This window comes from Pristis pectinata, chromosome 13 (genome assembly GCF_009764475.1).
Source record: "Pristis pectinata isolate sPriPec2 chromosome 13, sPriPec2.1.pri, whole genome shotgun sequence".
In the NCBI taxonomy this organism is placed as follows: Eukaryota; Metazoa; Chordata; class Chondrichthyes; order Rhinopristiformes; family Pristidae; genus Pristis; species Pristis pectinata.
In genome coordinates this window covers 39961821-39984874 of record NC_067417.1, presented here as the reverse complement: position 1 = coordinate 39984874, position 23054 = coordinate 39961821, and the positions used below count along the sequence as shown (strand labels likewise).

At 38.8% G+C, this 23054-nt stretch overlaps 1 protein-coding gene across 1 annotated transcript in view; it reads left to right on the top strand.

The window, feature by feature from the left end:
* The window catches only part of rspry1 (ring finger and SPRY domain containing 1), a 43724-nt gene extending 20670 nt beyond the window's left edge, over window positions 1-23054 (top strand). The window contains exons 5-14 of the mRNA XM_052028115.1: window positions 2571-2629; window positions 6605-6671; window positions 7649-7780; window positions 10123-10238; window positions 12256-12399; window positions 13110-13221; window positions 16287-16389; window positions 19394-19546; window positions 19728-19832; window positions 20891-23054. Of these exons, the coding sequence (XP_051884075.1) occupies window positions 2571-2629; window positions 6605-6671; window positions 7649-7780; window positions 10123-10238; window positions 12256-12399; window positions 13110-13221; window positions 16287-16389; window positions 19394-19546; window positions 19728-19832; window positions 20891-20987 (1088 nt within the window). The 3' untranslated portion in view covers window positions 20988-23054. The remainder of the gene's footprint in view (window positions 1-2570; window positions 2630-6604; window positions 6672-7648; window positions 7781-10122; window positions 10239-12255; window positions 12400-13109; window positions 13222-16286; window positions 16390-19393; window positions 19547-19727; window positions 19833-20890) is intronic.

Below are 23054 nucleotides of genomic sequence, written 5' to 3'. Positions count from 1 at the left end.
TCACAAACGTCAAGGTCTCTGTCACTGGTGATTACTGAAGCAAAGTATTCGTTAAGGACTTACCCCACCTCTTCCAACTCCAGGCACGTTTCCTCTTTTATCCCTGATCGGTCCTACCTTCACTCTAGTCATCCTCGTATTCTACACGTATGTGAAGAATAGCTTGAGGGTTTTCCTTGATCCTACTCGCCAAGGACTTCTCATGCCCCCTTCTAACTCTCCCAAGTCCATTCTTAAGCTCCTTCCTGGCTACCTTGTAACTCTCCAGAGCCCTGTCTGATCCTTGCTTTCTAAGCCTTAGGTAAGCTTCTTTCTTCCTCTTGACAAGATATCTACATCTCTTGTCAGCCATGGTTCCTTCGCTCTACCATCCTTGCCCTGCCTCAATAGAACGAACCTATCCAGAACACCATGCAAGTACTCCCTAAACAGCTTCCACATTTCAATTGTGCACTTCCCCGTGAACATCTGTTCCCAATTTATGTTCCCAAATTCCTGCCTAATATCATAATTCCCCCTCCCCCAATTAAATACTTTTTCCCATATTGTCTGCTCCTATCTCTCTCCAAGGCTTTGGTAAAGGTCAAGGAATTATGGTCACTGAATCCATAATACTCTCTCACCAAGTGATCTGATCAGACTCATTGCCTAGTACTAGGTCCAGAATGGCCTCTCCTCTGGTTGGCCTGTCCACATACTGTGTCAGGAATCCTTCCTGGACAGTCCTAACAAACTCTACCCCATCTATCCCCTTTACACGAAGGAGGTGCCAATCAATATTAGGGCAGTTGAAATCACCCATGGCAACAACCCTGTTATTTTTGCACCTTTCCAAAATCTGCCTCCCAATCTGCTCCTCAGTGTCTCTGCTGCTATTGGGGGATCTGTAGAATATTCCCAATGGAGTGATCTCTCCCTTCCTGTTTCTGACTTCCACCCACACCGACTTGGTAGACGATCCCTCCAGGACATCCTCCTTTTCTACAACTGTGACACTGTCCCTGATCAGCAAAGCCACTGCCCCACCTCTTTTACCTCTGTCCCTGAAACATCTAAACCCCGGAATATCCAGCAGCCATTCCTGTCCTTGTGATAGCCAAGTCTCTGTAATGGCCACCCCGTCGTAGTTCCATGTACTTCCCCATGCTCTAAGTTCATCACCCTTGTTCCTTCTCGCATTAAAGTAGACACACTTCAGTCCATCCAACTGGCTGCAATTTTGCCCTTTCAACTGTCTATCCTTCCTCACAGTCTTTCGACATGTTGCATCTACTTGTACAATAAATGCACCAACCTCTGACCTATCACTTGGGTTCCCATCCCCCTGCCAAACTAGTTTAAACCCTCCCCAACAGCTCTAGCAAACCTGCCCTCAAGAATATTGGTCCCCCTCCAGTTCAGGTGTAACTCGTCCCTTTTGTACAGGTTGTACCTTCCCCAGAAGAGATCCCAATGATCCACAGATCTGAAACCCTGCCCCTGCACCAACTCCTCAGCCACGCATTCACCTGCCATCAACCTATTTTTACCCTGACTGGCGTGTGACACAGGCAGCAATCCAGAGATTACTACCCTTAAAGTCCTGCTTTTAGCTTTCGAACTAGCTCCCTATATTCCCCCTTCAGGACTCATTTCTTTTCCTACCTATGTCATTGGTGCCAGTATATACCATGACTTCTGGCTGTTCGCCCTCTCCTTTTAGAATGCTGTGGCCCCAATCTGAGACGTCCCTGACTCTGGCACCTGGGAGGCAACATACCATTTTCCTTTTCATGTCTCTTTCACGTCCACAGAATCTTCTGTCTGCCCCCCTTACTATTGAATCCCTATCACTACTGCTCTTCTCTTCTCCCCCTTCCCTCCTGCACAACACAACCAGGCTCAGTGCTGGAGAACTAGTCACTGCAGCTTTCCCCTGGTAGGTCATTCCACACCACCCCCCCCCCCCCCCCCAACCCAAAACAATATTCAAAGCAGTACACCTGTTATTCAGGGGAATGGCCACAGGGCTACTCTGTATTACCTGCCTATTCTCCTTCCTTCTCCTGACAGTCACCTAGCTACCTGCCTACTGCAGCCTAGGAGTGACTGCCTCCCTGTAGCTCTTATCTATGGACTCCTCGTTCTCCCATAGGAGCCGAAGGCCATCCAGCTGCATCTCCAGTTCCCTAGCACAGTCTATAAGGAGCTGCAGCTTGATGCACCTCATGCAGATGTAGCTATCCGGGAGTCTGGAGGTCTCCCAGAACTCCCACATCTCACAAGATGAACACACCACTGACCCTGGAGCCATTTCCAACTACTCTAGCCTGGCACTAAAGGAAAAATCAAATTCTTGGGTTAATTGTGTGCCTCTTTAATTATGGGTGTGACGTGGAAAGGATAATCTAATGCAACCCAAAATTGTGTTTGCCTCTAGTGCACTGCTTTAATTTGTAGGTTCATGAACAGTAATAGTTAATTTTGAAATCCAGAAAGTGAACATTTCTTAAATTCCCTTAATTTTTGTTAATTTGCAATTGTTGTGACAGAGGACAACTACATTTAAAAAAAACTTCCAATTTTTGTAGGTCCTGCCAGCATTGGCCTTCTCAGCCCAGGCACCTTGGAATATTTACTGGAAAGTTTGGTGAGTATGAATGATGTATTAATTATTCCTTTAAAGAACCAAATAATTGGGTAGTCGTATTCTTGCTGAAACTCAGAATGGGAAAAGTGGAATTGATTCTATTTCATTCATTAATGTTACAATTGGTAGCAATCTTGATGGGTTTTTTTTTGACTGATTTGTACATATTGTAGTTCATTCAAAACTGCATAGATGTTAAATGTGCTCCACTCTGGTTCAATCAGAAATTATAATTTTGACCAAAGGAGAAGGTGTTGGGACAAATGACCAAAGGTTTGAACCATGAGGACAATTTAAAGGAGTATTTTGGGTAAATAGGGTGGAAAAGTTTAGAAGTGATATTCCAGGGATTCAGGGCAGAAATGCCGATGATTAGGTAAATGAAGCAAGGCTGGAGTTCTTGGGTGGTTGTAGATCAAGCCAGATCAGTAGTTAATCACTGCTTGTCGTCTAGGTTGTGCGTCACTGAACTGCTAGAGTGTGAACTTGCTGTGCTTGGTATGCAGTTTTAGAATATTCACCCAAGTTGGGATAATGCATAACTGTTATATAATGGAGATCAATTGACTGAAGTTTCGAATAAATTCTCTTGCAGTCTAAACATATTCAGTAGTTTCTTAGGCACTTCAACCTATAGTATCAATTAACAAATCTTAATTAACTAAGGAATGCAAAAAGTCGACTCAGCCCAATACATCTGACACATCCCTCCACACCATCAGTAGTATCTACATGAGGTACTGCCTCAAGACGGCAACATCTGTCATCAAAGATCCCGCCACCTAGGCCATGCCATCTTCTCGTAGCTACCATCAGGCAGGAGGTACAGAAGCCTGGAGTCCCGCATCACCAGGTTCAAGAACAGCTACTCGCCTTCAACCATTCAGTTCTGGAACCAACCTGCACAGCACTAATCACTACCTCAATATAGCAATGCTATGACCACGATACACTACAATAGATCTTTTTTTGTTCCAATTATGCTTTTTATATAATTTGTTTTACTTGTGAATGTTGTGTGCTATGTACCTGTGATGATGCTGCATGTAAGTTTTCCATTGCCCCTGTGCGTACATGTGCTTGTGCATATGACAATAAATTCTACTTTGTGTTTGACTGTAATAAGTCATGCAGTGAATCACAAGCAATAACCCTTTCTCTGCATCTATACCACTGCCTCCTTTGACCCCAAGAAATCTATCCTTGGCCCCTTCCAACTTGTCATCTGTGCTGCCCCTCAGTAACACTTATCCAAAAACTGCCAGTTTCCTTCACTGCTGCTGATGATATCTACCTTTATTGTCACCAGTTCTTGGCTGTCCGTGTATGGTCTGGTTGAGCAGAAATTTTCTCCAGTCAGGGTTTGGAAAGACCATTATCGGTGCCAGTCACAAACTCTGGTTGTTTGCCACCCACTCCTACCTGTCACTGAAACAAGCCAGGCAGTTTGTAATCTTATTCCAAAGCTGTGCAATAGCACACATCAGTGTTATTGCTAAGGCTGTCTATTTCTACCTGCATAATGTCCCTCTTCCTCATTTCATGTGCAGCATAAAATCCCTATCTATGATTTTCACTTGAGGTTATCCAAAAATACTGCTAACTTGCAAAGTTCCATTTGCCTATCATCCCCTCCATTTATAGACCTACAGTGGCTCCTGGCCGAACCATGTTTCGGTGTTTAAAAATGTTGTTTCTTAAAACTCTGGTCTCTCATCTCTATTCTGAAAAATCCCTCATCTCCATTCAGCCCTATAATTTTCAGATACTTAGGCATCTGTAATTCCAGCTTCAAGCTTGCACTACAGTTTGACTCCACCATTTGTGGCTGGAGTTTCAGCTGCTAAGACCTTAAACCTCGAGGCATGTCACCTGCCATTAAAACAGGGACAGGTGTAGGCCCTGGAGGCACAAGACTGCAGATGCTGGAATCTGGAGCAATAAACAATCCACTGGAGGAATTCAGTGGGTCAAACGGCATCTGTGGGTGGAGAGGAATTGTCAGTGTTTCAGGAGGAAATCCTGCATCAAGAGTAGGCCATGAGCCTGCAATGCCTTTCAATAAGATTGCAGCTGATCTTTTTTTGTTGGAATCTGCTCCACTGCTAGATTTCCATAACCTTCATCCCTGATATGAGGGCTTATAAATTAATGAAAATAGTGAACAGGCTTCCTTCTGAAGGCTGAGAGGTGACCTGATGGTGATCTTTAAAATCATTGGAGTGGTTTAGTAGAGATTATTTGCACATGCACTTCTGTGGCATTTTATTTAAGAGCCAAATATTTGTATCACATTTCAAACTGTTCAAGTCTTTGGATGCAATACTATCTTTTTCTACTGAAGTGGGTATAGAATTTGACATTGGATGCAGTGGGTTTTTTTAATCCAATGAAGAAAAAATTCTGACAACTCAGCAACAGAAAACCTGCAGCAAGTATTTCATTATACTTAGTGTTACGGTGGAAACCTTTACCCTGTGCAGAATATTTGAGTTTTTTCACATGCAGTATGTTACTGTAGCAACAATATAGATGGTACAAAAGCACTTTTGAAATTGAGAATTGACTCCAGAAAAAGTGAGTTTGGTTTGATGGAAGAGCCAGTGGTAAAAAATCTTCTGCAGTCTCCCAAAAACTTGGGAGATCTTGTAAAACAAAAATGTATGAGTAAAAGATCTTTTGGCATTTCTGCATGGTGATGAATGAGGTGGTCTTAAGAAAATTTGTAGTCAAAGCCTATGTACTCCAATTGAGGCATAGTTAATGGACATAACTGGAAGATTATTTTGTGTAGATTATGTCTGCCTTATGATTTACCAGCATTTGCTCTATATACTCATTGTTCTCTAAACATCATCTTGGTAGCCCAACTGGTCAGTACTGAAGATGTTTGATACAAGCCTTTGATCTCCGATCCCAATAATACATTCAGTTTTCCCTTGTACACCAATGAAATTTCACTAATTCATGCCTCTACCAAAAGCAGCAACTCAAACTGTTGAAGGGAAAGTATTTGGTAAAGTTCTTGTGCTGCACAGGATTAACAGGAATGTTGTTGAGAAACACAGACTTGGGTATCAGAAAAGGTGTCCTATGTGATTTGCACGTCGATTGGAAATGTACTAAGTTTAAATATGCTGCCTTCTACACTTTCATTTAACCATTGCCCCAAATGCTGAAAGTAAGAAAGAGATTGAGTGTTGGTTATACTTTAATGCAGTGAAGGGAGTAGAATTCCATTTTTCTGTGTCGTTTTACTTTTTTAAAGATTCGCCCATCAGTTAAACATTTAACCATATTAGACAAAGTGATCAAAAGCAGATCTGTCTGACCCTCTGTTTATCTTTCTCTGGACCAACCAATACTTATGTTAAATATTCAAACATTAATCGGTGAATCTCCATTGTGCTCACTGGCACCTATTCTTGCCCTAGTATCTCTAATTCTGAGCTCAGACTAAATGTCTGGCCCAGCTGGTTTTGTGGAGTTGGATCTTGCGTTAGTCCAAGGTCAACTTGGTTAATTTTCCTGTGATTCCTGGCTCTCTGTTTTGAGGAGCTGCTTCGCTAATTTGTTACAAAATGCTTTTGCGTGATTGGATTATTTTTAACTTCATAGTTAAGGGTATGTTCTTGAGAATAAGAATTCAATTCTATTTTTTAGTAAGATAGTAATTGAGTTTATTAGTATTACATGATTCTTAATCCAATTCAGTTGAATTTGTGGTGCCTTTTAGATTCTTGGATTGCCTTCAAATGGCTCATCCCAGTAAATTACTTCAAAACAGTAATTTGTACAACAATCTATCTTTGATGTTCATCCATTTACAAATCGAGCTATAAAATCTGTTGTCTGCTTGCACATTCATGGGAAAGAATCCAAAATGTTGATTTGTAAGACTTGAGACTTTTTGGGGAAAAAAACTCTTCAACAAATCTGTGAAATTTATTTATTGTGTAACACTTAATATTACAGAGTGTACAGTCTCACCCCATGGTCATGCTTTTCTCTCTTATTGCCCTGGAGAAGTTTGCACAAACAAGTAAGTTTTTGATAATATACTGATCTAGGAGAGATTTTTTTTTTTGGTGTAAATATATTGTTTGAAATAGTGCACTGATTGCTGGGGCATATGGGTAAGGCCAGAATGACTCTTCCTGAAATTCCCACTCGCTGGCCCTTGGCAGCCAACGGCATGGTTGAGACTTGGGAATATTGTGTGTGAAGTCATGGTCTCCATCACTCTGTGATGTAACCCATGAGAACATCGGTAACTATGATATTTCCTTTCCATCCAAAAGGCAACGATTTACACTGAAATTCTAACATATTTCTGAAAGGTTCCTATAAAGTGTACACATTAGAATTTTTTTTGTGTACTATGGCTTAATTCATCCTAGAAAAGTTAGACTAGTTAATTATCTAAAGAAAGCTACAGAAAGTTTTGACCTACGTTTTCCCTCAACTACTCCATGTAGCAATATGTCCTGCATTTGCACTTCAAATCCTAATTGGATACATCAGTGATTGTTTAGTATTTATGGTCCCTAATTTTATTACCCCCCGCCCCCCAAAACAAATACGTCTACCTTCTTGAGGCGCTCTGCATTTTTGAAGTCCTGTAATTTGATCGTCCCTATGTGCTCGGTCCATCTTGCATCACTTCACAACAGATGTTCTTTTTGCGGTTTAACCAGTAAAATGTAGACCAGAATTGTCCACAGTATTTCCTTGTGTAATATCTTCATACAAATTTAATGCTACTTTTGCTCCTTGAACATAGGCACAAAGTGCAAGGCAAAGTTTCAGTATTGGATTTGTGTGCTATTACAAATATTAAATATTTGAACTGGTGTATCACAGGATTTTGAAGCTGCAAACTGCAACTGTTAGTACTTGTGTAACAAAAAAACACTTTTTGTAGCTGCAGGTATTATCAAATGTAAGTGTTGAAGTAAGTATGTACCTTGAAATTTTCAGGAGGGAGTACTTGTTGAAATGACGCAATTTAAATTGCAGGTGAAAATAAATTAACCGTCTCTGAATCGTATATTAGCGATCAACTACTAATGTTGGAGTCATGGGTAAATCACAGAGATTACCTGAAACGACAAGTTGGCTTCTGTGCACAGTGGAGTCTGGATAATTTATGTAAGTTCATAATTTTTACACAATATGCCAATTGGAGCTAAAATATTCAAATGGAATGCTTGTAATTTTTGTGATATTATCGTCAATGGGGATGTTGATGTATATTCAAGACCCGAATAAATAGAAGTACCCAATGCCAAGGTAAAATCCTTACTGCTGCATGAAAATAATTCTGATATTAACACGGGGACAAAAATTGAAGCTATTGTATCCAGAGAGATTTTGAAATCTGCCGACAAGAATATGAACATACAAGAGTATCTTTTGGGTTTGTTTTTTCCATTGAAGATCATAGATGAACTGATCAAAACCTCAGTTTTGCATTCCCATCCATTTATGGTAAGCTTTATCCTCTGAGCTTATCAAGTGTCTGCTTACCTGTCTTAAAGATATTCAAAATTGCTGCTTCTACCACCTATGGAAAGAGTTCCAAAAACATTCCCTCAAAGGGAATTTTTAAAAAAAAACTTATTTTATCTGTCTTAAATGGATGACCCCAGATTCATAGCGTTTTTCATCTGTCATAACCTCCCTGCTTTTTATATTCTGTTCCCCTCGCTTCTTTGAAATGCATGAACATTGGTAGATAGGAAAAGACCCACTGTTACATCTAGCTTGTTCCACACAACTGAAATGTTTAACGTACTGCACACACATCCCTCTTTCCCTATCTGCAGCCTTTAGAAAGGCACAGAATCATAACTATTCCACATCCCACCTCCCAAGCCAGTGGAGAAGGATGGGATAGAAATTTTGGTAAATGCTTCTGGCCCCATACTTTGCTCGATCTTAATCTAATCCATGAGTCCAATGTTTCGTAACATCTTGTACGAAGACACCTGCTTTAGCCATCTCTTGCAAGAAGGGAATTGAAAGCTTGCATTCACTCGTTAGTTAGTTCCCTATTCCATAGGTCCACTAATCTGGCAATGGTATACCTCTGGAATGTTCTGGTTTGTGCATCCTAATCACAAAATTTTGATTATATTGTGGGGTGGACATCTTTACAATGTACTTTATAATCATTAAGGTAACAAGTGTAATTTTGCTGCATATTGGTAATATTTTCATGAAGTTTTTCTTGTGAAATCTTACCTTAAATTACTATTCTATGGCTAAATGGCACTATGATCCCAATTCATAATTGCATCTAAATCAAGTGAGTTGATCTTGTTTCCATTCTTTCTTGAACTCCACCCTTGCGTGGCAAGTGGAAAGTGGAGGACTTTAAACTCTTATTGAAGTCTGCATTAGCTATTATTGAAGGAAGATTTTCTTCTCCAAACTTGCATGTGTATTTTCTCCCCCACTTATTTCCCCTCGTGCTACAAGTGTTTGACAAGCAAAAAGATTTGTCTTTCTGCTGCATCATAATGCCTATCGCAGAAATAAAATTCTTTTGGAAATGACAAGATGGTAGCAATGATGAGTTTGCCATTTTAAATGAAGTAAATAAGCAAACTTTTATAATTGGGGGTAGTTTTTGAGCAGATAGCTCCTCTTCTCAGCTCACAAATCCATTCTCTTTGAATTTTAAAGTTCAGGAGTAGACTTTTATTTGGACTGCTGGCAACAATATAGGTCAGTGTGGGTCTTCTGCTCACAGAGCTGGATTCCTAGGTCCCACAGCCAGTCAGTAATTAGTTTAAACTGTTGTGAAAAATATCCATCTACATTTTGGTGCTTTAAACACCCTTGAGAAGAACCATAAGTAAAAACCAATACATCGTGGGTGTTAACATACTCGCAGTTTGAGATCTTGAGATCTACCTCATCAGCTGTGATAGTCTGGACCTAGAGACAGCCATGCTGGACTGTACTCGTTAAGTAACACTAACTCTCAAATTTCTCAAAGCTCACTTAAAATCTATAATAGCTTTGAACTCCGACTTATGAAAGAGGTTCCTTTTAGTAATCTAACTATGGTGGGGGTGGAGTTACCTGTCTGCACAAGCTATGAAATCCATTGTCCAAGCAATGATAATTTGGCACACTTTAATTTTTGGTGAGTTTTATAAATGCCTACAGGTTTATCATCCTACAAATATAAATTTTAGAGGGGAAGAAAACATTAGCTCCTCCAAGATGATTTGTTCTTGCATTTGCACTTTTGCAGCTGGAGCTACCTCTAATGCGATGGATATATCCCGGCACTTAAATGTGATGAGAATAATTATATATTGCCAAAGCTAATTGGTGTATTTTTTTTGCTGCACAAAGTAATCCTAGTACAGAATTGATGAGTTGCCTCTTGCTGCTAATCTAAAAGCATAATGGTTGTGGGTGCTATTCCTCTTAATGCTACATGTCCTGCCTAATAACTTTTTGTGTTTTAAATGTAGTTTTGAAACCGAAAAGGCAGTTCACTTACGAGAAGGTAAATCTCAGCCACATTAATGCAATGTTGAATAGCAATGATGTTAGTGAATACCTCAAAATATCACCAGATGGACTAGAGGTGAGTGTTTGTCTCGGGACTGTTTCTGTAGGATTTCATGTTATTTCTTCAAGTGATTTTTGAAACATTGCAATTCAATATTTCATACAACCTCTGAGCCCCAAGTTATGAGAAGGAAGCAAAAAAAAAGCAAAGGGATAAAAACAGGTGGACAAAAGCATAGAATTTGAATATAATTACAGAGGAAGATGAGGCAAATAGAAAGCTTGTGACAAAACATGAAGTTGGCCACTTTGGCAGGAAAATAGAAATGTGTTTTTTAATTGGGAGAGTTGGAGATGTTGAATTTGGATGTGCTGGATTGTCACGTACATCCCGAAGTTGACATGCAAATACAGCAACCAAATAAGATGCTAATCTTTGATCACAAGGCATCGCTTATGAGTAGAGATATTGCTGTAGTCATCAAGGTCCTTATTTTTCATGAGACTGCACATAAAACATGGTACAGGTTTGATTTCCTTACCTGAAGAAGAATCAACTAGCTTTAGAGGAAGTGCAACAAAAGTTTACTGGAGTAATTTCTGGTGGGCTTATTGACCAAGAAGGTGTAAACTTATTCCCAGAATTTAGGGGAGGTGCTTGTTGAAACGTGTAAAATTCTCAAGGGTAATTTTAGAATATTAAAAGCTATGCTGCTGATATTGGAATAGAGGAATGTGATCTATTATTTTAATGGCGAATGATCTTGTCCTAGTTCCTAAAAGTTGAACCCATTCACGGTGAAAGGAAATGCACAATCAATTTAGACCAATCTTCTCCAGTTCTTGTACATTTTGTGAACTTTTCATTTTGAAATTATCAATGCAAATTTAAATAGTATGGGCTACTTACCCAGTATACTTTCCAAATTATGAACTGCTGAACCACTGAGTATTGACATTCTGATGGTTTTTAAGGGCTGTTTGCACTACTGCATTATCAGAAAACTGCCATATGCTTATCTACACAGTTACAGATGTTTACAAGTTAATGGCAGTTTAGCTACTACTGATGCAAATAATTCTGCCTGCTTTATTACACCCCATCAGCAATGTAATTGTATCCTGTAGTGTGGAATCTTGATGTGCAGATAAAGACTCTGGTTTGATCATCATTCCGTTAACTGATATCAGCAAGTCAGTAGTAAGAATTTTGTGGTCACCATAGAGTTCCCTGCACCAAAGAGGGGAAATCTACCTGTGACTCCTCCCAATTCCTGTCACTTAACTCCTAATTTGGGCACTGTCCCATATTTAATGATTAATAAAATCGGATGTACAGGCAGGAGTGTTTGCCCTTCATCTTCATTTTTAGCGTGATCAGTTACTTCTGGAATTTGGATATTACACGGCTTTAAAGTTAAACAATATACAAAAATCAACTACTTGAACGGTGACATGATCTCAGTAAGTATGTATATCTCCTTAACTGAAGCAACAAAATGAGTTTTCCTTGTAAAATATTCTAAATTCCTTAGTTGTACTGAGTTTTGTTTTAGATGCCTGCCCTTTCCTCAACGGGACTTTCTCACTGAGGAAAATGTTAGCACCACCCAACTGCTTTATTTCCTTTCATCATCAGTAATCTAGTATCATTTATATTGAGCTTTCTAAAATCAATAGAATATAAAGTTTATGTCTTAATCTAACCCTTCAGGTTAGGGAATTTATTTCAGTGATTTTTGCATTGATTGTATTTTTAGACATTGTACAGCATTATTTGGAAAAATGGCAGGTAACTCGATTCTTTGACAAGTTATTGATTGCATTGCTTCAATTGCACAGATGGTTTTACAGTCTACAGCCAGATTCTATTTGGAGCCCTATGCTAACTTTGAGATTCTGACCTTAATGATAGGCTGCACTGGTCTTGGAATATTATAACAATACAAGTTTAGGCCACAAAATACTGCTGCACTAATATTTTTAAAATTATAACTTTTAAACACTCTCCAGAAATTTGTATATCTGGCTTTTTTTGTTAACCCCCAAGGTTATTGCAGCATTGGAGATTTAGTCTGTTTGTGCTTTTGCAGGCTCGCTGCGATGCATCTTCATTTGAAAGTGTCCGGTGTACTTTCTGTGTGGATTCTGGCGTATGGTACTACGAAGTAACTGTAATTACTTCTGGTGTAATGCAGATTGGTTGGGCAACTAAGGATAGCAAATTTCTTAATCATGTAAGTTGTCAAAATCTTTGTTTAAAACTAAATTATGTTTACATTTCTTAAATGATTTATGATACTCATACAAATAAATCTCAAAAGTTGAAATGTAGTGAGTCATTTCATAATAGCTGATAATACAACTGAAAATAGAGTGGTAGGTTTTTGTAGTAGGGGAAAGCACCACAACTAAATCCAATCCTGATGTGAATATCAATCAGTACTTTCAGAAAGAGTTACTGAATAGCTGTCTAGGATTAGTAATCCTCATAATTCATCCTTTTTCAAATCTAGGACTTGTGTACCCCTGCAGGATCCCAATTGGGATCTGCACCTTCCATACAGCCATGGAGTCTAACCTGGAACTTTAGTCTTTAAAAAAGAAAAACAATTTTTTTTCAGCCATTCAAGACTTCTTGAGCAAATACAGTTAATGTGGCTATTACTTACTGTGAACATGAGTTCATCTGGTATTCTAGTGCTGAATTTCTTGGTATTTAATAATAGTACATATTTGGTTCCTGTGTTTTTAGTAAATGCATCTATAAATTATAATGCATTAAAAATATCTACTTGGTTACCCCAAACTAATGAACTGTAAAATAAAAATGGAATTGTTCGTCAGCTCAGGGAGCATTTGTGGAGAAATGGTTAAATTCATGATCAATGACCTTTTGTCAAAGTATTTCAAAGGGAGCATTAATGATTTATGTTCCTTTTTAAAGGAGGGTTATGGGATTGGAGATGATGAATATTCTTGTGCATATGATGGCTGCCGGCAGCTAATTTGGTACAATGCCAGAAGTGAACCACACATTCACCCTTGCTGGAAAGAAGGTAAGTGTTGACATTTACTCACTTGACATTAATGAATTTTATTGTAGATTTAAACCTAATTTCAGCAAACAGTGGAATTTGATGCACCTCATTGGCTAACAATAAATGTGGAATTTAATTAATATGGAATGTGTTTCTTAGAAGCTCATTAAATAACTGACCTATCCAGACACGATTCCTGATCTGAGTTATGCTGATCAGTGGATTTGAGTTGCACTGATTACCAAATAAGGAAGTAAAAAAAATCAGTTGAGCTTTCTCAAACTGACTGTTTCTAATGCCTGCTGATCCATTTTAGTTTCTGATCCACAAAACCTCCTGAATTCTCATCTGTTTCCAAAACCTGTTGGCTTCACCAACCCCATTCCTGTAATCTCTAACCCCACAGCCCTCCTTGCTGCACTCTGAAACTACTCACATGCAATTCCCTGATTTTAATCACTCCAGAATTGGCATCTGAGCTATTTGCTGCTTTGGCTCTGTGAAATTGTCTTATTGCACCTGTGATTTACTTTTTAGGACTTGTAAAATGTGCCATCCTAACACATTAAAAGTCCTTTTAATCCTGCAGGCTCAGAATTCTGGAGCCAGACTAGCAGATTTTTTTCAGGCAAATTAGAACATTTTTTTTGGTATTAATGCCCCATCACATTTATTATACTTTAAACGTTACACAGTTGAATAATAAATTTTACAGTCAGCCCAAAGTTTAAGTGGAACTCGGGAAACAGTAGCAGGTAATTTTTTCAAGGAAGTGTAGCCAATGTAACCAGGTGTGTTTCGAGACACCAGGCCTCTGGAAAGTGGATGGGAAGCATGGCAAGCATAACTCGGGGAATCGTAGGTCATCATTGGTACCTTTTTAAATGCATTAGTTTGGGCAGATACACCTGTCTATTTGCGTCATTCCTTTCTTTCACTAAAGCCAGATGCTGAACTATTGGGATTTTGGAGTAGTCCGAAAACAGATTATTGGAGTTTTACTGTGTGTGGCTTAGTGTCAAGTTTTGCTGAAATACTTCTGAAATGACTGGCAACATTTTTCTATGCTAAAGGTGCAATACATTTTAAAAAAAAATAAATTGTTGTAATAATGGATAACGGGGTGGGATGGAGATGTATCTTAAAAGTTTCTTGATAGAACAATATTCACGATTGAGAGCAATGACTGCTTCTTGGGCAAAATGAGGGACAATGTCTGTTACACAGCTGTAGCAATCGGCAAGTGGATATATTTTTGAGGGGGAAAGGAAATGGCACAGAGATCAAGAATGAACTCTTTAAATAATATTGAGGGAGAAAAATATTAAAACCAGTCGATCCTTTAAGTGCTGCTTTTGTCCTTTCCCTGGCAGAACAAAACATGAAGGCAGTTGCATTTGATGGTCTGCATTTGTCTGGATATAGTCTGGAGCATAATGTAAGAAAAGTAGGAATAGGCCATAAGAGCCTTTAATTTATCAGGTTCTCTACCTTGCATCTTCCTTCCTTCACGATCTTTGTGCCTCTTGGTTGTCCAAAGCATTGACATCTGATCCACTTATTTAATGTCTTTTTTTCCTCTCTCTCTCTAACCCCCCCCCCCCCCCCCCCCCCCTGCCATTTTGCCCTTCAGTTTTGCATCTGAAGTAATCTTTGGTACATTTTATTTTCATCCAAACTCTGAATATTTTAAAGTCCCAGTAATGATCCTTTTGGAACTCCACTAATAGCCTGACAGCTTAGAATTCTGGGTACATTAGTACGGAGAGAGGATCAAGGGTTTTGCTAAAAATCCCAATAGGAGCAAACTTGCCGTTTTCAAGCTATTTTATGTAATAACCTTTAGTGCGATATGTCTTAATGAATCAGTTGCATAAGCTTATTAGCACCCAGTATTAACTAAAATGTAAACTCCTATATCACATTGGCTATGAAAATTTGCTATGGGTTCATTTTAAGTAAAGTAGAATTGAAAAGCAGACATGTTAAACCTTGAATTTACCATACTTTGATCACTGCATAGTTCCAGCCTAATATTCTACCCTAAAATCAAATGCATTCACAACAATGATACCAGAATGGAGTGGTTATAACCATCAGGGAAGAAGCTCAGTATATTGTTTCCCAACAACAGATATTTGAATAGTTGAGTCAATTGAGGACATAGCCAACTTATGCCATCACAACATGTGAAAATAACATTTAATGGAGGTGGGGGCTGGGGAAGAGACCAGAACTTGGATTCATTTAAAAGGACAGTTGCCAATAAAACCAGTAGCATTAAAGAAAACTGCAGATGCTGAAAGTCTGGAATGAAAACAAAATGCTGGAAATGCTCAACAGGTCAGGCTGCATTTTTGGAAAGAGAAACCGTTAACTTTAGGATATTCCGACGAAACTTCACCCAAGGATTGTTGAGATCATAGAGTTCCCAATTTGACTTGGGTATCTCTTGAATGTGGCATTTGAAGGGGAAGATGGATAAACATGATGAGGAAAGAAACAAAGATTTACTGTGTGAGTAGGTGACACTGAATATGGAAGTAGACCTTTTGGACCAGATGGCTTGTTTCTGTGTTGTAAATTCTGAGTGGAAAATGAGCAAAGAGTGAAGTAGCAGGATCAGATGTTAATCCTGGCAGGGGCTTTTTCACTTAAGTTTTCAAAATTTCTTTCTGTTATAACAACAGTTACTCGTTTGAAGCTTCAAAATTTTCAACGTTCATGTGTTTGATTGCTCTCAAGTCTGTCCCTTTTTTAGTGAAATCCAATTAACAAAGACCAAAATTGATATAGAAAACTTTACATAATGTACTGTCTCATGTAGTGCTGCTCTCTGTATGTGCTGTTTTTAAATGTAGAGTAATATGTAAGAATGGAAGGTAGATTGTGAAGTCAAGAGTCCATCTTATCATACAAAGAAACTGTTCAATAGGATAGAAGCTGTCCTTGAGCCTGGTGGTACGTGCTTTCAGGCTTTTGTATCTTCTGTCTGATGGGAGAGGGGAGAATGTGATATTTAAAAGACTAGCATTTTGTTTGTGTTGCTGTAACCTAGGATTGCATTTGCTCTTTCCATGCAGGGGACACAATAGGATTTCTCTTGGATTTAAATAAGAAGTTGATGGTTTTCTATCTTAATGGAAACCAGCTACCCCCGGAGATGCAAGTCTTTTCGTCTGCCACGTAAGTAGATTTTGGAAAGAACTGCTTTAAATTAATACTGATAAATCCAGTTGCTCTTGGAATAGTGAAATTTGAAAATAGGCTGAAAAATGCTCTTCCACTGTTGCCATCTTGATGCAGATGTTTCAGATGGTAATAGAACACAGTTTTTCAGTATGGTTGTTTTAAAATTTTCAATTTTTATTCATACATTTTTCATTATTGTTAAGTGATTCTTTTTGTCAGTGTTTTGATCTAATTTGTATGAGTTGTATAACTGCTTTCAGTTTATTTTTGAAAGCTGCAATAGTATAGGGAATATTTTCCACAATCATCGTGCCCTTGAGGCATTTTATAAGTTACTTGGCATTGCTTTGCACAATGACTTGCCTGGGACGTTTGGAATGGGTCCATACAAATGTTTTGTACTTGCTTTATGTTAACTTTAATACTGCAACCTGAAGAGATTTCAAAGAAAGGATTTGTATCTCAAACATCAGTTTGCAGCCTCATCAATATTACATTGAGTAAGCCAACAAAAAGTGAATAAAGGTAGGGTAAAATACAGCTGTTTTCAGGGTCACTGTTGTTGAAAGGTGTTGTGTGTTTCAGGACACAGTTTCACATCCATGTATGAAAATCTTACTGGTTTTTTATAACTGACATTTGAACAAGTTTTCATGTAACTATTAGCCACCCTTCTCCATTCACCTGTGTCCAAAAGTTAACTACTGCAGATGCTGGAAATCCTAAAATAAAACATAGGATATGCTTGGGTCAAGCAGCATCTGTGAGAAATGGGATCAGCATTTGAGGTGAGTGGCCTTCAGAACTGGGTGAAGTTAGGGAAGTGTAGACAAGGCGGAACATGATAGCATGGAGACTTGGAGAGAATGAATAACATGCAGTGGTAGTGATAGTTGACAAAGAGGTGGAGGGAGGGGGGTGTAAATTGGAGACTGATTAAATCTGTAACTACAGGAGGAAAAGGAGAGGAGGAAAAACCTGGGAATGTGGGATTCAAGACTGATGTTTTTGAATTCAGTATGGAGTTCCGAAGGCTGTATTGTGCCAGGATGGGAGAAGGTAGAAGTCTTACTGGTTGCATGGAGATGAAAGCTGGACGAGTGGTAGTGGATTAGCTGTTGACAGATTGAAGAATGGAAAACCAAAGGCCAAAGTAATTGGTAGTACGAAAGAGGCAATTTTAAATTCCTTGGGATTAAAAATGAATGACTGGATCATAGTAGCTTTGCAGAGGTGATGAGTTCCAGTCTGTTCCAGTCTGTTCCAGTCTGTTCCAGTCTGTTCCAGTCTGTTCCAGTCTGTTCCAGTCTGTTCCAGTCTGTTCCAGTCTGTTCCAGTCTGTTCCAGTCTGTTCCAGTCTGTTCCAGTCTGTTCCAGTCTGTTCCAGTCTGTTCCAGTCTGTTCCAGTCTGTTCCAGTCTGTTCCAGTCTGTTCCAGTCTGTTCCAGTCTGTTCCAGTCTGTTCCAGTCTGTTCCAGTCTGTTCCAGTCTGTTCCAGTCTGTTCCAGTCTGTTCCAGTCTGTTCCAGTCTGTTCCAGTCTGTTCCAGTCTGTTCCAGTCTGTTCCAGTCTGTTCCAGTCTGTTCCAGTCTGTTCCAGTCTGTTCCAGTCTGTTCCAGTCTGTTCCAGTCTGTTCCAGTCTGTTCCAGTCTGTTCCAGTCTGTTCCAGTCTGTTCCAGTCTGTTCCAGTCTGTTCCAGTCTGTTCCAGTCTGTTCCAGTCTGTTCCAGTCTGTTCCAGTCTGTTCCAGTCTGTTCCAGTCTGTTCCAGTCTGTTCCAGTCTGTTCCAGTCTGTTCCAGTCTGTTCCAGTCTGTTCCAGTCTGTTCCAGTCTGTTCCAGTCTGTTCCAGTCTGTTCCAGTCTGTTCCAGTCTGTTCCAGTCTGTTCCAGTCTGTTCCCAAATTTGACCATGACCCTACCCCCCTCCCTACCTCCTTTGACAATTGCTTTGACACAGTTTGCCTCAGTTTTTTTGGCATTTTGCACATCAGATTAATGATGCTGCCATTGGTGGCCTTGCCTTCAGCTGTCAGTGGGAAATTCTAGAAATCCTACCCAAAATTTCTATATAGTTCCCCCCATTACCTGGGCTAACCTTCTGGTTATTTAGCTGAAGTAATAGGTTGGATCTAGGATTGCGGCCAAACTGCATGCATAAATAGAAAAACTGGTCATGACAAAAGTTGTTGCAAATCCAAAATCTGGAATCCAGCATCTTGGGACTGAGACAAAATTGTGGACAATATAAAAATGGATTTTGGAGGGGGGAGCACTTAAATATTCTTCCTGTCATCCTCTTCCAAGGTAAGGTCAAGTGTTTTGGGCTGAGCTGAGTTGAATGTGGGAACGAGATGGCCATGCTACTGTAATTGAAACCATGTAGCTGGATTAATAGTCACAAGCTGAACTTCAAGAAATGTCTAGATTTCAAACAATTCCATTTGGATATTGCAGCATCACCTTAGAAACAGTTGTGAGGCAGGATATTGAACTCTGAACTCCAGTGGCGTTTCCAAACGCAGTGAAGAACCAAGATTACAATAGTTTTGGGTGAAGTTAGAGACTTTGGAAATGGGTTAGTCTTTTAGTTCGTTTGGTCAATTCTGCCAGTCAGTGAAATTGTGATTGTTCTAAAACGTAACTCAATGAACCAGCCTTCTTACTCCATATTCCTTAAAATCTTTTGACTAATATCTATCATCTTTAAGTTAACAACTGGTTTTCGATTTGTCATTTGCAGAGAGTGCCATCATCTACATGTGAAAGTGTTGTTTAAATTCACTCTTGAAAGATCTGTGTAACTTTAGACAATGCCTCCTTATCTCCAAGTTGGATTTGAGGATTTTCCTCAAATTTAATGAGTTGTCCTTTCAACACCAAAGTTTAAATATTGTTGCTTGTTATGTATATCTTTTCACTGTATCATACTATAGAAATTTTCTCCAAAGTTAAGATCAAATCCTGAGTGTGGTTCAGTGTTTTTTAATTTATTTAATTGCAGATCTGGCTTCTTTGCTGCTGCTAGTTTCATGTCCTACCAACAATGCGAGTTTAATTTTGGAGCAAAACCATTCAAGTATCCTCCAAATGTCAAATTCAGCACATTTAATGAATATGCCTCTTTGACCCCAGAAGAGAAAATAATTCTACCAAGGTGAGTACATTCAGTATGAAGCAGACCAATTGCCTTATCCTGTATTTTTTAAAAAATTGTATTTTTTTTTCATAACCAGTCTGTTTATCTGCATGTGTGGTAGTGGTGATTAGTAATGTGAATGAATTAAGAGAGATGGTATAATGTTTAAAAAAAATTTGACAATTGTGTTGTATTTAAGACACAGACGACTCGCTTTATTGAAACAAGTGAGCATACGAGAAAACTGCTGCACGCTCTGCTGTGATGAGATGGCTGACACAGAACTCAGACCTTGTGGACATAGGTATATTGCAGTCTTGTTTTGGTTAAAGTGTGTGAGTACTCTCTTCAGGGTGATCTTTAATTCCCTGTACTATTCCCCCCACCCCCTAAAAATTTTGAAGCACTTTGCCATTGAAGATTTTTAATTAACTTCAGCATTCCAGTAGTTTCAGTAAAGTTATCATGGCTTTGTGAACGTCTCCAAACAGTAACTGCAATTTCCCCTTTCCTATCTTTCCCATAAGAAATAGAAGCAGGAGCAAACTATTCAGCCCCTCATGGTTGCGCCATTTGGTGCGATCTTTTACCTCTGTACTGTTTTCCTGCACTGACCCCAAATCCATTAATATCCAAAAATCTATCAATCTCAATGACTGTATTTGCAGATAAGAGGCAGTTGGAGAGATACTTGGATCGGAAAGAAGTAGGTGGATACAGTCCTAATGAGGGCAAGTGAGATTAGCGAAGGTAGTCATTGTGGTCAGCATGGGTGAACTGGGCCAAAGGGCTTGTTTCTGTGCTGTACAGCTCTGTCAATGAGCCCTCTTCCAAAGACTTTTTGCTCTCTAGCTGATAATTTCTTCTGTACTGATTGGCTTGAGACTCTTCCCTGGTTCGAGACACCCCAGCCAGGTGAAACGTATTATCACTTGAGCAAGGACCCATCAAAAAAGCTCTGGTGATTCATTGACCAGTAGGAGTTGTACAAGATCGAATCTAAGGTGACTCATTATAATTGGCATGATTGATTTGGTAATGCTAAAGAACCGATGTCAAACAGTTTTTGTAGCCTTTGATGTTCTATGATGGTTTCTCCAAAGTAATTATGAAAAGTAGAATGGGGGAGGACTGGTCTTGCGGAAACTCAAAATATGTTCACTTTGTGTTGGTCTTGGTAACATGGTGCTAACATTAAGCCAGTATGTTTCACAGTGATCCTGCAGTGTATTCATGTTTTAATTTATTACACAATTTTAATTTAGAAAAATAAAAAATTTAAGATTAATTGTATGGTTGTACAGTAGGCAGTTGCATATTTTTAAAGAAAAAGGCTTAACACTTTGGTCTTTTTTTAACCAGTGACCTTTGCATGGAATGTGCCTTGCAACTGGACACCTGTCCCCTGTGCCGTCAAGAAATAAAGACCCGTGCCAGGCTGATTTCACACATCTCCTGAATTTTCACTTAAAACCTGTTCTGATCATGATCATCATCATCATTAATACAAAGTGCTATCGAATGAAATAATTGAGCTGGGACATGTACCTTACAAAATGCAATGTGTGTGGATGCTCGTATTACCATATTGGCCAAAAGATCCTAACTTGGCATAACTCCAGTGGAACAGTTTGGACAGTTTCAACAAGGTCCCTTGTGTGCATGAATACACTGCACCTGCAAGGCTGAATTATAGCACTAAATTAGTGAGACAGGTTGGCTATTGTGGGAAATGTTGAAACAGTATGCTACAACAGTAGAGTGCTCCTACAAAGTTGGATTGTTTGGAAGAGGTACGTTGTTGGAGCGGAGTAGAGAAACCTATGCTCGCATGATATCTGGCCAGAATGCTTGACGTGGACATCAGCAATGAACGTACCTCACCTTGACGAGCGCAAAACAAAATTGATTTTAAAGATGCAAGTTCCAGCTTGTTTCAAGAATTAAGAGGTTAATTTGTTGTTTTTCCCCTTCTGGCTGCAAGATGATAATGCTCTCAATGCTGTACTTTTATTCAGCACCTGTAGCTCCGAAGGACTACAGAAGATTGCGAAGGATATATGCAAAAATGTTTGAATAATGAAATTTTCATCTTTACGTTATTACTTGTATGCAGAAATGTTTACTTTTTATAGGCAGTGTTCCATGAGGCCCCAGGCATGTGACAAGAGTGATGGTATCAACTTTTGTTGGAGAAATACATAGAAAACTGAACTACTCAAAGCTCTGATTTGCCAAATTAGTTGGTAGAATCTGAGATGTGATGATTCCAAAGAACATTTTTTTAACAAAACATCTGTGGTAATTAACATACTTAAATTTTGTTTTGAACACAGCATTTGTAATCCGTCCACAAAACCAAGCCTTGTGGTTATAAATTATTTATTTAATACAGTACGTGTTTTACAGATCCAAGATGTTTTCATCCACCTTTGTCCTTAATGATTGCATTTACTACATTTTGTAATGCAATAGATTTTGGCTTTCTCCTCCTAATTTTCTATTGGACCAGAAATGCACGCGCTGATAGATTAATTATGAAACTGGTATTTTGAATACAGTGCAGTTGAAAGGATTCTCACAACTGGATAAATCAATGTGCTACAAAGCTTATATGAAGCAGTTTGGGAAGTAATTGTTGAATTATTGGGCTTGACAAAGCAGCAGCAATGCTATTTTGGATTGATTTGGTATGTGATATTTTATTGTTGGAGAATTCAAATGGTAACCCAATCATATTGTACTGCATTAAAAGTACTATGGAAAATCTCACTACATTCCTGTTTACTGCTGTACAAAAAATGAAAACAAATAATGGTATTCTTTGCCCAGTGTCAAATGCCAGAACAACTGGTGTTTCAGAATTATTTGCGTAATAAAATTTGAATATTTAAAGACTTGACACATTTTATTAGCACTGTTTAAAATGTACATTAATGTTTAGGACACTTGCACAAGCTGTTTTCTATAGTTTAGTCTGTTTGCATAATCTGGTCAGAAAATATACAATTTCCCAATTTAGCTTTTGTTTACAACTGCCAACTTTATGTAATTTTACAGTGGTAGCATGAAAAGACTGAGAAACATAACCACTGAGTAAACTGAAATTAACCTGTTGCAGTGTTGAAATACCTTACATAATTGTCTATTGAAATGTAGTCTCTATTTCAACACTGTTTTCTTTTTTCACAAAATGATGGTTGTGGAAAAACATTTGATGTTTCAGTCTCTTGCTCATGACTGCATTTGGGAGGAAAAAAATCCAGAGGGGAGTGGAAAATAAGCTCTGCAATTTGTTGAGAACATCTTGGAAAAGTTACCTTTTTGTGTTTTCTTTGTGCCTCTCTATCTAACCATTTGATAGTATGAACACTAATTTTATCCCCACCCACATGGTTCTCTGGTCGTTAGACATAGTACTTGTCTGCAGTAAATACTAACAAGTTTAGGGTGTCAGAAAATTCTCATCCGGCCTAATAGACAAGCAAAGACTTCCCATAAGTGAAGATGCAGAGCCAACCACATG